This window comes from Mastomys coucha, unplaced genomic scaffold (genome assembly GCF_008632895.1).
Source record: "Mastomys coucha isolate ucsf_1 unplaced genomic scaffold, UCSF_Mcou_1 pScaffold14, whole genome shotgun sequence".
Lineage (NCBI taxonomy): Eukaryota > Metazoa > Chordata > Mammalia > Rodentia > Muridae > Mastomys > Mastomys coucha.
In genome coordinates this window covers 129,199,638-129,212,907 of record NW_022196896.1, presented here as the reverse complement: position 1 = coordinate 129,212,907, position 13,270 = coordinate 129,199,638, and the positions used below count along the sequence as shown (strand labels likewise).

Below are 13,270 nucleotides of genomic sequence, written 5' to 3'. Positions count from 1 at the left end.
CCCAAACTGTTCCTTTTGTTCAGTTTTTTTGTTTTTGACACAGAGTTTCTCTATGCGGCTCTTACTGTCCTGGATGGAACTCACGGTGTAGACCAGGCTGCCCTTGAACTCCAAGAGACTTGCCTGCCTCTGCCTCTGGAGTGCTGGGACTTAAGACGTGTGCCACCACACCTGACTCAAAGCTAAACACCAAAACACTTCTCTAGGTCCAGCCAGTCTCCTCACCCCTTCTCAGATGCCCATGTCCAAGATGGCAAGGTTGGAGAAGGGCTGGGCTTGAGTGTGGCAAGGATGCTACTGCTGGCAAGGTCAACCACGCACACCCAACTTCTCCCCTTCTTCCCAAGTTCAACGAGCTTGGCCACCGTCAGGACACAGCTACGTTTCTGAGTTCCCTTTTAAGTCTAGTCTTGAGAAATAAGAGCATGGACAAATGCACGCATGTCCAATCTACCGTCCAGCAACCTACATGGAACCCAGGACAGGCAGAGTATAAATGAAGGCCAACATCTGTAGTCATCTGCACCATAGCAACCTACATGGAACCCAGGACAGGCAGAGTATAAATGAGGGCCAACATCTGTAGTCATCTGCACCATATCAACCTACATGGAACCCAGGACAGGCAGAGTATAAATGAAGGCCAACATCTGTAGTCATCTACACCATATCAACCTACATGGAACCCAGGACAGGCAGAGTATAAATGAGGGCCAACATCTGTAGTCATCTACACCATATCACAAGGTCAAGAGGTTGGATGCCCTAGACTACTCCTTGATTCTTCACTCCTGTATCCCCAGGATATGCAATAGTCTGTAGGGCACATAGCCTGCACACTGTATGTTTCCATATGCTGCTAAGGTTTACCATTCATTGAATACCTAACATGTGCCCAATATCATTCTAATCTCACTAACTCCTAATGCAAAAATGAAGGCACATAGCAATCTGTTTCATATATAACAATTATATTTCTCATATAACTTAAGAATCCCTTTCTTTTTCATTTTTATTTATTCATTTGGGAGGCGGTTATGAAGCACTTCTAAGTGAGAAGCACACCTAGGATGCCTGTCAAATCTCTGTAAGCTCTATCATCCTTCTAAGTTTGAAAACCTAGGCTCATGATGATGCATCAGAAAGGCCGCAGAGCATGTCCAGGTATGCGCTGGCAATGACTGGGTACATTTCCAAGGTCAAATTTATGTCACCTAGTGCCCACGGCAGAAAACAAAACAATGCAAAACAAAACACTAAATTAACTAACTAACCTGGGAACCCTTCCTCCCCTTGAATTCTAAATCTACTTTTCTACACACGAGGTATCTAGGATGCAGATGACTGTTTAAAAAACAAGTTTTACCACAGGAAACAGCAAATTGTAGACTCCCCCTACCCCCACCCAAGACAATGACTCTGAGGAGGATCCAGCCTGGGGTCTCCATCCTCCAGTGTTTCAGTCATGGCTTCCTCTCCTCCAGAGAAAAGGTCGTCATAAGGCCCCACCCATGAATTCCACATCAAGGGCACAAAGGAACTCAGAGGTTCACATCTGTGCCGGCATGTCAACCAGTGTCCACATTAGCTCATGTCTTCAGTCAGCCACTGTGTCGAGATTTTACCGGCTTAGCTTCCCTGTCATATCTGAAAGATACATTGTCTCAATCCACATTCTGCAACCTGCCTGGGCCTCAGTTGTGAGGTTGTTGTGTTGTAAGTACAGCAGCCCCCTGGTCAGTTGTCCTCAGGCTGGCTTGCTCTAATGGACTCCACCCACTGCCAAAAGAAGCTTGCTTGAGAGGTGAGCACTCCGGGTGTCTGTGGACAGAAGCCATACATACAAGCTACACTGAACACACCCAGCAGATTGCATTTACATATTTATACACACACATACACACACGTGCGCACACTCACACACACACAGAGTGCACACACCTGTGCGCACCAATAATTATTAAAGAAAAAGAAGCTATGATTTTTGAAAGCAAGTTGGGGGGATGGGAAGGGTTGAAGGGGGAGGGTAAACAATGTAATTATATTTTAGTTTTTACAACTGTTTTTAAAAAGAATGTAAACTCTCATTTTAACTTTTATGCAAGCATTAAATTGCAAACAAAATGTATTTAAGTCAAATAAAAAATGAACAAATCATCCATCCATCAATCAATCAATAAAAGAACTCAGAGGGAACACAGCCAAGGATGCAGGAACCCAAGTGCCCACGCTGGCAGAAAGGGGCTTCTCATGGGAAAGGAGACAGACAGAACTGCCCTCCACAGTAAGTGTGAACAACAAGCTGAAAGGCATGCCTCTGTCTTTTGATCCCAGTAAACCCTGAGAGTCTCAAGCACTGATACATGCTGAGCTGGAAAACTACTTTTAACCAAACAAGATGCAAGAGGCAGGACTCAATGACTTCCATTTCCTCTGTCAGTAAAGGCGAAATGAATTAGAAATAGACATAGAAAACAAAAAGCGACCCAAGGAAGTCACAGTCCAGATGTGAAGGATATGGAAACAGCATGCTTCTAACAGCTGGAATCTAAGTACACGAGTCCACTTGCCCAGACGAGATGACAAGGGAAGAGTATTTAAGAACGCACCGCCACCTTCCTTCCCAAGGGGGAAAATTACCTGACACAGTGAACAGCGCCATGCTGTCAACATTTGCGGTGTTCATTATGTTCAAACACTTTGATGTATTTTGATTGGTAAACAAAAATCATACACATTTGCCAGGCACAACATGTTGCTTTGCAATGCCTATACATTTTGGAAACTCAGTCAAGTTAACAAATGTATAACTTCTCAAAATTAGCAGCCCTGTGGTAGGAACCCTTAGCTTCTTCTCCCCTCAGTTTTGAAGAAGCTCTTACTCAGTGGCCACAGTATACAAGAAGTCTCATAGGCTTTCTCCTCTACGGGAAACTCTGCATCCTTTGTTGGGTGGTTTCCAACCTCTGTGGCTGATGGGTAGAGCATGGAAGACAGGAAGTCTGGAATTAGGTGCAAATGACTTAGAGCAGATGAGTGTAAAACAGAACAACATGCTGATGGCTGTAGGAACATGGAGAAAGAAGAGAAGACAAAGAATCAATGGAAGACCATTGAAAACTCCACTTTCCCCATCTAAGGGCGACAGATCAGGAAGGCAAAGAGAGTTAGATCCTTCTAAGCTACTAAGGATAGCAAACAGAAGAATTGAATATCGAACTAATATGTATAAGGCGGGGAGAAGAATTCCTCACTTTTTTATAAAAAGAAGCATGGGCTGAAGATGGAAGGATGTGTTTTCCTGGTGTGCAAGCCAATGTCAGTGTGAGGAACAGAGCCGTTGTTGAACTGACAGAGCCTCCTCAGAGCAGGGTGAACTGACTGGGCTGGCTGGCAAAGAAGAAAGAGTCGTCAATGCACTCCTCTATGTTTGTGAGAGGGTTTGCTTCTTTTACCATTTCCACATGTACCTATACCTTTACTAAAGGAGCTGAAAGAGGTCACTATCAAGCCTGCCACTTCTGATCCAGGACAAAGTGGTTCACTAGAAGGAGCACAGCATAGGAGCACAGCATAAGGACTGGTTCAGGATCTGTACTGCTCTTCGTAAACAAAAGGAAATAGTATGAGTCCTAGACCGGAAAAGAAAGTCATCTGACAGATGCACGAAGCACACACTGAAGGGGGAAAGAACATAAAGAAAGAGGAAAAAAAGGCTTAAAACGCCAGCCATAAACAGAGAGATGCCACACCCACTTGGTTCCGACCAAGTACCGTGATTCAAAGATGGATCGTACAACCTCTAGAGACCCAACCAAGAAGAAAGTTTTAAGAGGCTTTAAGAGCAAGCAATAAGAGAGGAAAGACAAATTCCTCTCAGAGCAGAATAGCAGTCTAGATCCTGGACCACCCTCAGGACCACAGATCCTGGGCAACCCTCAGGACCACAGATCCTGGGCCACCCTCAGGACCACAGATCCTGGGCAACTCTCCAGACCACAGATCCTGGGCAACTCTCCAGACCACAGATCCTGGGCAACCCTCAGGACCACAGATCCTGGGCAACCCTCCGGACCACAGATCCTGGGCAACCCTCTGGACCACAGATCCTGGGCAACCCTCTGGACCACAGATCCTGGGCAACCCTCAGGACCACAGATCCTGGGCAACCCTCTGGACCACAGATCCTGGGCAACCCTCAGGACCACAGATCCTGGGCCACCCTCAGGACCACAGATCCTGGACCACCCTCCAGACCACAGATCCTGGGCCACCCTCAGGACCACAGATCCTGGGCCACCCTCAGGACCACAGATCCTGGGCAACCCTCAGGACCACAGATCCTGGGCCACCCTCAGGACCACAGAGAGAACTGTCCTGTTCTGTATAAATAGTTCATGAGAGATATCCACGTGTGGTCTCTGCTTCAGTGTACTGACTAACCCAAATATTCAGACTGGGCTCTGTACTCCACCTTTGCGGGGGCGGGTGTCACAGCGGTAAGACTCAACAGAGTTATGGGTTCCAATCCTGAAAGTGTAGACTCGCCCTGCTTGGTTCATGGTCCAGAACACTCATGCACAGGGCAGTCCTCTAACAAGAAACTTCCGAGTTTTAGGTGTGGTGGTGTACGCTGCAATCCTGGCTCCTTAGAAGCTGGAGCAGGAAGAAAACAAGTTGAAGGCCTGCCTAAACTACAGTGAGTTCTAGGCCAGGCTATACAATTCTTTGAAGACCTTGCCTCAAAACAAAAAGGGGGAAAGGGGGCGGACAGGGAGGTGGGGTGGTGATGGGATTGCGGTTCAGTGGGAGAACACTTACCTAACGTGTAAGGGCCGAGATTCGATTCCTAGCACACCAGTAATGCTAGTGAGTAAATAAGTAGGGATGTAAAAGGATGTAAGTTAAGAGTATCACACATCTCTGCCTCTAGCACGGACGTTCCTCAGAATGTAGAAAAACACAAGTTTTGAACCCTGCCTTTAAGATACAAGTTTTGACCATGCTTATTTAATAACCAGTTTATAAGAACTGTGTCTTCAAGGACTCCACTTCAGCACCATCTGCCTCAGACAACAGAGAAGAAAGGTCTAAACCCAGGATTGCCTAATCTTTTTCTGAAGCACATCAGGTAATAAATGTTTTAGGTTTTGTGGCCCAGAAGGTTTCTGCCCGGCCGTTTGACTGCAACTAGACATGGACAGGCCATGAAATGAAATGAAATTAACTATTCAAAGATGCAAAAAGCCTTTTTAGCTGTGGCCCTACAAAGATGCAAGGCCAATCAATCTACCTCACGGTCGGCTGGCAGCCTTAGGCATGAGGACGACAGAGAACCCTAAGAACCTCACCATTTCCTGCACATCTCTCATCCTGTCTTTAAAGATGTTTGCAAGACAGGCTGCAGTGAACATTCCCCAGATCCCTTCCCCCTCCCCGATTCCATCCAGCTCAAGAAGGTTCTCGAAATGTGTCAGCCAGATCATCACACTGAACAAAGAGAAACCCAAGCTGAGAAAACCTCAGACTTTCAAATAATGCTCAAAAATGATCTGTATATCTTACCTTAAACAGCAAGGAGAGTAAACCCCGGCTTCTGCCAACCCCCAGTGAGCTTGGGTAAAAGCAAAACCACCTAGTAGAACAGGCCGCTTTTACCAGAATGTGAATGGCCAGGTGGCAAAAGTAAGCTAACCTTCGCTTTTTTTCTTTACCTTGTAAACGAACATAATTTCTCCTTATTTTTTCTGTAACATATTGCCATCCTAGCTATGTAACTGGATGCAGAGTACCTCAGTCTGAACGTCTAACTAGACCTCTTATCCTTCTGAGCATGAGCTCCAGGGCCATGCCCATAAAGTACACTGTATTTAAAAAAAAAAAAGGCCTTTGTCCAGACCACAACCAAACTGATTTTCGTAGGGACAGTTGTGCCCCCAACAGAGGCTATTTATATCTAGCAGATGTCTGGGAAGATTTCCTGATTGCTACAAATGTGGGCAGAAAAGGACACAAGTGGCTGCCGGTGTACACCAGGAAGAGAATGGGGCACTGCCGGATACCCTACCACACACACTTAGGCCTTGACACCGGAAGAATTCTGACCCAGCTATCCATAGCAAAGGGTTCGAGAACCCTGGAATGGAGGAGGACAGAGAGTATGTCCGCTTATAAACTAAAGCAACTCCACACGGGTCTTTTCCTCAAGGGATACTCTGTTAGACACTTGGTATCTGTATTAAAAATATAAATGATGCTACCCCAAACGCATTCTTTCCCCAGTATTCCATCTAGTCTTACTCAACAGTCAATTCAAGTAACTTACTTCTTCTGTATCAGAAGGCAAAACCGACAGCATTCATTCAAGGGCAGGGTGTGAGCTCCACAACCAACAGCATTCATTCAAGGGCAGGGTGTGAGCTCCACAACCAACAGCATTCATTCAAGGGCAGGGTGTGACCTCCACAACCAACAGCATTCATTCAAGGGCACAGTGTGAGCTCCATTTCAGGCCAGTCAATTCTCAAAGTCTAAACTGGAACATGGTTTAAACCATGAAACTGGAAGGGCTTAAGATGGGCAATTAAAACCCGTTTAGACCCAAGGGTTCTGCTTCCTCCCTGGATCAATCTTCCATCAACTACTATAAAGGATGGTGAAGATCTTTACTTTCTAGCATCCCTCTCTGTAGTTCTGGAGAGACACAAACAAGAGGCTGCCACATCAGGCACTTGACCGCAAAGGAACAAGGGCCAAAAATATAACGAACCCTTTAGAAATCAGAAACCACAGCTCACCAGCGCAGAGGAATAGCCTTTGATTTTCTTAAAGAGTTTTCTATGGAAATAGGGAAACAACCAGGAGAAACTGAGGTCTCTGAACAGAGAAAACTGGAGAATGGACGGACCGGCAAGAACAACTCCTCAGTTTTTAGGTGAATGTTTTAACATCGAAAAACCAACAGCAAGCTCAGAATGAAAACCACACGGAAGTGGTCACTTCATCAGAGTTCTGTCCAGAGCACAGAAATCCAACAGCAAGCTCAGAGTGAAAAACCATACGAAAGTAGTCACCTCGTCAAAGTTCTGTCCAGAGCACGGAAATCCCTTACGGCTAACGAATGACTAGTGAACAATCTCCTTTCAGTAAATACAATCATGACACCCGTTGGAAAAGCCTTTGGATCACATACAGCCAGGGCACCTGGTCCAGTTCATTCCCAGAAGCTCAAGTATGAGACCTGTGCTTTTCAGAGGAGTCCCAGAGACTACTGATCTCCGGAGGGGATGGAGAGGACCCACCTCACAATACTTAAGAGTTCTTGAATTTCTACTCACAATTGCAATCAAAGCTGCACCCCTTCCCAAAAGTCCTAGATCTCAACCATTGTACCCCAGGAACCCAGGCAACTCTTCTGTGCTCCCTAAACAAACCCCAGCAGAGAGGGCTGCTGTCCTAAATCCGGTGCAGCACTGCGGGGGTGGGGGAGGGGACATCACTTTTATTAGATATGCTTCAGACTAAACAATTTATAAAAGGAGGCAAGGGCGCAGCAGCCAGGCTTTGAGGATCTCATCGCCGCTGTGGATCAATCCAGGCTTTGAGGATCTCATCGCAGCTGTGGATCAATCTTTATTAACACACTCTTTGTTGGACTCAAAAGTCCTGGGTGCGGTTTGGCTTGTGTGAGGACGTTGGCTTACATCTACATAGCTTAGGCTGGCCGCAGGACATACGCCAATACTCCTGCCTCAGTTTCCCAAGTGCTAAAAGATGCCAGTGGTATGAAGCATTTAAGCATACTTCTATATGTCCATCTAGTTGCAAGATTCTTTGTTTTGTTTTGTTTTTTTCGTTTTACAGCATCAAAATTCTTATCAAAACGGCTTCCAAATCAAGTACTTCATTCAACATGTTTTCATTTTCTCACTTTTTTTAAAGATTTATTTATTATATGTAAGTATACTGAGCTGTCTTCAGACACACCAGAAGAGGGCATCAGATCTCCTTACAGATGGTTGTGAGCCACCATGTGGTTTCTGGGAATTGAACTCAGGACCTCTGGAAGAGCAGTCAGTGCTCTTAACCTCTGAGCCATCTCTCCAGGCCCTCATTTTCTCACTTGATAAATGTCCTCTGAGCCCAAAGATCAAGTCTGGACTTGGCCTGTATATTTTCATGACTTTCCAACTTCTAAAGAGATGTTCAAAAGCAACTTCTGTCCCTATATCTAGTGCTTCAGTAGTTAAAGACCGACTCTTTGTTATATAAATCTTAATTCTCTAGATACCCGCATGAGCCTAGTAGTTTTTCCTGATGTGCACTCTAGACTGCCGGTTGGGATGACATCTTCCAGGGAGATGTAAACATTTCTTCACCCATCTGCTGATTTTCTCATAGCTAGCGTAAAGTACTTTCAAAGCATTAGGCCTGGCCCACCTCTCATGCAGACTGGAGGTTTGTTTTTGCTTGTTTTAATTTTTTTTTTAACTGAGATCAAATAACCCTAAAAATGTAGGAAGGACACCTGCTGCCTTGGCCTTAAGGAATTCTTAAAGTAACACTCAGAGAAAGCCCTCTAAGGACTTCCCTTAGGCAGGCCATGGGGGGGTGGGGGGCATGGCTGGGGCGGTGCCTACCCTTGCCCCAGGACTGAACAGGTGGCAGGAAACAGAGCTGCTAAAGAAGGTAAATGAACAAAAGTCCAAAGAACAGCAAAAACAGATTGCTCTCAACTGGGGATGACCTAAAAATACAGTGAGCAAACTAATGGACCGCATACCTTACTGAAGTTTCCACATCAAGAGAAAGAAACTAGCATGGATGATAGAACCCTTCTGGTTGAGCTGATTCAGGACACCAACCTCCGCATGCACTGACAAAATTAGCGCTACCGAAACTCAAGAATGCCCACCAAAGCCTGTTCAAGAAACAGAGTGTAGCGTAGTTTCGCTATGCTTGGGTTGTGAAATTAAGGCTAACATACAGTTCAGACAAAAAAGTTAGAGAATGTGTAGGTCTGGACGCTCTGCTTCAGAATGGTTTGCATCGTAATAATGTTTGGCTGGAAAAGTAAATTAGGAGACTCTCTGGGAGAGCATAAACCTGAAGCACTGAATGTTTCAGCAAAAGGATCACATTCACTTTGTCTTCAAAATAAAACTTACATGTCCTGGGGGATGGGGGAGGAGAGTCGTAAGCTAAGTCACCCCAGCAAGTCTATTCCTGTTCTCCACAATGCTGGCAACAGGCAGGCTGGAGTGACTTTGAGACTACACTCTGAGAGCTGCCTGTTCAAGTCTCACATTCTGTTACGTGACCTTGGGCTCAGGAATCTCTCTGCGCCTCAGTTCCACACCAACTGAATGGTAGCTGGAGAGACAAGTTCATCATACGAAGCTAACGGTCAAACACATGAGACTTACTAAGACGGCTCATGGAGTTTATCTACTGGGAGATTCAATGGCCCACCTCTTCTAAGCCTTCTCTCTACAATGAAGTCCAGACAAAACACAGAGGACGCCACTCCCAAACCTCTCGGAATAGACAACACAGCTAGCACTGCAGCTTCTGAAGCCCACACACCCAGCACTGCAGCTTCTGAAGCCCACCACCGACGCTCGGCCAAACCTGTACACTCTAGGCAGACCTTCAGCTTCTCAGTGAGCTGCGGGTTTATACGAAAATAGGAGAACCAACTGCCTGAGTTTTCTCAGTAACAGAATGAGTCACTAGCTGCTTTGGAAACAGAGGGAAATGTCAAGGTTGTCAGAGAACCCCATGCAGATGTTCACCAGAGAACCCCATGCAGATGTTCGCATAAATCGTGTTCAGCTGACCACCCAGCCAAAGCCAGAGGACATTATTAAGACGTTACTGGGTAAGAGGAGTTCCATTTATATATTTCCTGCAAAGGAGAAAACTCGGAAAATGGGGTTGGGAGGAGAATAGTAGGTTTAACTCCAAAATCAGAGAGCACATGGGACAAAGCTTGGACCTCCTGGGCCCTGGTGGCCAGGATTTACCTGTTGTCAACCTGTTTTCTCCAGCCTCATCCACAAGGCCGGTGCAAATTCCAAGTTCAAAATTTAAAGGCAGCAGAGAGCACTCGAATATTTTCTCTCTCGTACTCTATAGGGGAAGCAGAAGCTGTAAACATTTGGAAACATCTGTCTGCAGCCAGATTTTTAATTCCACACTTAAAAAAAACAAAACAAAACTTCTAGCACTGTGTACCAATGACAGGATCCCTAAGTCCTTGTTTCAAGTTCATAATACTTAAAGTAAAGCTTGTACTTTAATTTATATTCCCACCAAGCCATTGACCCTAGCATATCAGAAGAAATGGCAAAGATTATTTTCAGTCATTTAAACTGTCACGTTAAAAAAAAAAAAGAAGAAGAAGAAGCAAATAGCCTTATTCGGATAGGTTGTAGATTTCTCTGGTCTACTAGTTGTTAGCTTGTCAACACTTGGATTCTTCAGATTTCTGCACACATCTGCCTCCACCAAAATCTGTGTATGTCAACAGCGAAGAGCTGTAAAGGCTACTCGCAATTGCTCTGTGGTCACCTTCCAAACAGAGGTGACCATTTCTTTATTTTTAGTAACTTTTCCTGAAAGACTTCAAGTGGGTCGTTTGATCAACTCCTCTGCCAGTTTGATCACCCCGCAGAGAACTGAGCGCCGCACAGCTTCCAGTAGGAGTATAACAGGCGCTTCCCCACTCTGCTCCAAACCAACCCGAGGTAATAGCTGAAGCATGACGACACTAAAATCAACCCTACTATCCACATCTCAAAGGGCTGCGACAGGAAATAAACTTTTTATCTCTTAAGAGACAGTGAAATGGGCAGGGGTCAGAAACAGAAATCTGCCTTAGGTGGGCTGTGTTTAATCAATTTCCGCGCCTCGGCGCACTCAGGGATCTGGGCAGCCTCTGGCAGCTTAACCCTGAGCTAGCTTAGGGGCGACACTCGCGCCGGTTCCCCACCAGCAGGTGGCCGAGGCCACTTCCACAGGCCGGGGTGAGAATGTGGGAACAAGGCCACTTCTGCCCAGCGCCGAAGCTGCCACCGCATGACGCCCAGCACTTTGCAAACTCAGCGGTCCGAGCGCAGCAGAACCTCGGCAAGCCGGATGAGGGAGGCTCCGCCGGTCGTCGGGTGAGGCCTCACCCTGCCCCGGCGCCCAGCTTCGGCGGGAAGAAGTGCGAGCCCCCGGGCTGGCCCTCCAGCCTGCGCCCACCACCGGGTGCTTACCTGCGGGAAGGAGCCCTCCTGGCGCGGGCCCCGAGGGTAATCCAAGTGACCCCTGTCCAGCATCAGGTAGAGGGAGAAGATTACGACGCAGAAGATCGCGCTGCCGAACACGGTGAACTGGCGGCTCAACTTCATTTTCCTCGATGGGCTCGGGGCTAGGACGCGGTTCTCACCCGAAGGAGGCAGAGGATCGAGGACTCCAGCCGGCGACCGCCAAGGGCTCCCTGCTCCGGGCTGCACACCCTTCGCGCGCTACGGCGCGGGTCCCGGCTGCGCTCCGCACCTCGTCTCCCGAGCCACCACGCGCCCTCGGCCTACGCCCTGGCCCGCTGCCCTCCCCGGAGCTGGCCGTCCCTGCAAAGCGGACTCCTGGGTAGCAAGGCAAAGGTTCCCACAAACTTGCTCTCCTGCAGGGTAGCAAGACCCGGTAGGGCGGGCGGAGCCGTCAGAAGGAGAGGTCTCTGCCCGACTTCCTGCCACCGCCGCCACGACTGAGTCGGCAGGAAAAGTTTTCTCGACAAGGGCAGGCGTGTCCTCCGCGCCCAGAGAACGCGCGGGTTCCGCGGCTCCGGGGCCGAGCGTGCGGCGCTGGGAGCGAGGAGCGCGCGGAAGAAGGAACTGGATCTGGAGGCGCCGTGCCCCACAACTTAGCGCCGGGACACCCGGGCCCACCCCCGCCACACCGCCCCCGCGTCCCCGCCGGAGCCCCTTCCTGCCGCGGCTACCGCGCGGGGCCCAGCCGGGGTGCACCCTGTGCGCCGGGGCGCTGCAATCCAGGACTTTCCTCTGGGTGTGCGTCCGATCCCCGGCCTCTCCCGGCCCCCGCCGCCCCTACCTTCCCCCTCGCGGGCCGGGGCTGCACGCGGAGGGCGCAGGGGGCGGGCGGCGCCGGGAGGAGGCAAGCCGAGCGAGGAGGAGAGCACCGTCCCCGGAGAAGAGCCCGCTCCAGCTGCAGCCGTGGAGCACCCCCTCCTTCCCGCCCGGAGAACGCGGAGATGGCGGCGGCAGCCGCGAAAGGAAAAGCCGGGTCCCCAGCGCCACTCGGCGCTCCAGCACCGCCCGCCACGAGCCGAGCCGGAGGAGACGGCGGCAGCGGCGCGGCGGCCGTTGGGTCAATAGGCGCCCGGAGCCCTGGAGCTGGGCAGCCGGCTGGCCCCGCCCCTCCCGACGCGCCGGGATGAGGGGGCGGGCCCCCTGGCGCCCAATCACAGCGCGCCGCCCGCCAGGCCCGCCCCGCGCCTGCCTCCCTGGGCCCTAACCGTAGGAAGACCTCGAGAGGCTTCAGTGACAAGGGAGGCAGGCGGCTTTGCTGGAATTGAGCCCGCCAGAGAGGTGCCTCCAAGACTACAGCAGCCTACGTTCCAAAGCGGCAGGGGTCCATTCCCCAGATTCCACCCTCTCGTCGTGTCTTCTATCCTGCAACGCCCAGATCAGCATGCCTTGCTAGGGTCCGTGAAGGGGGCTGGAAAGGAGAGGTAGACAAGAAATCTGAGGAGCCTTTTTGGACTCATCTTTTCCTCTTGCTTTGTGGCGACATCCTGGTGAAACCAGGGGAAAAGGGAGGCTGGCAAAGCCTCTTGTAGGCAGATGTAGACATCTGGCGACCAAAATCTAGTAAAGGGTGGGGGGGCCTCTGAGAAATGCCTGCACCCACTATTGAACTATGGTCTCTCAAGCTCCAATTTCACCAATTGCACTGTGAAGACGAATCTGGGCCTTTTAAGGAGGTTTCTCTTCGCCCTTCTGGGACACTGTGTCAGTAGAGGGTGCTGAAGAGACATTACAGGAATTTGAGTCCTGGTTCTAGTTTGTCTGAGAAGCAGTTTCTCCTAGCATCCCTCACTTGATTTCAAGTACAGAGCACCTCTGTGGCCAACAGTTCTGTAATGGTGTTGGGCATGGTTCCTTTCCCAGCACCCTGTTAACAAGTATAGCAAGTTTGGGGCAGTAGCACAGTGATTCAGTCTCTGCTCTTCAATCAACCATACTGCAGTCTCCACAAAATCTGT

The 13,270-nt window shown here is 49.0% G+C and overlaps 1 protein-coding gene across 1 annotated transcript in view; it reads right to left on the bottom strand.

The window, feature by feature from the left end:
• The window catches only part of Man2a1 (mannosidase alpha class 2A member 1), a 160,012-nt gene extending 148,616 nt beyond the window's left edge, over window positions 1-11,396 (bottom strand). Inside the window, exon 1 of the mRNA XM_031368592.1 lies at window positions 11,262-11,396. Coding sequence (XP_031224452.1) covers window positions 11,262-11,396 — 135 coding nt within the window. The remainder of the gene's footprint in view (window positions 1-11,261) is intronic.
• Between the last annotated feature and the right edge of the window lie 1,874 nt (window positions 11,397-13,270).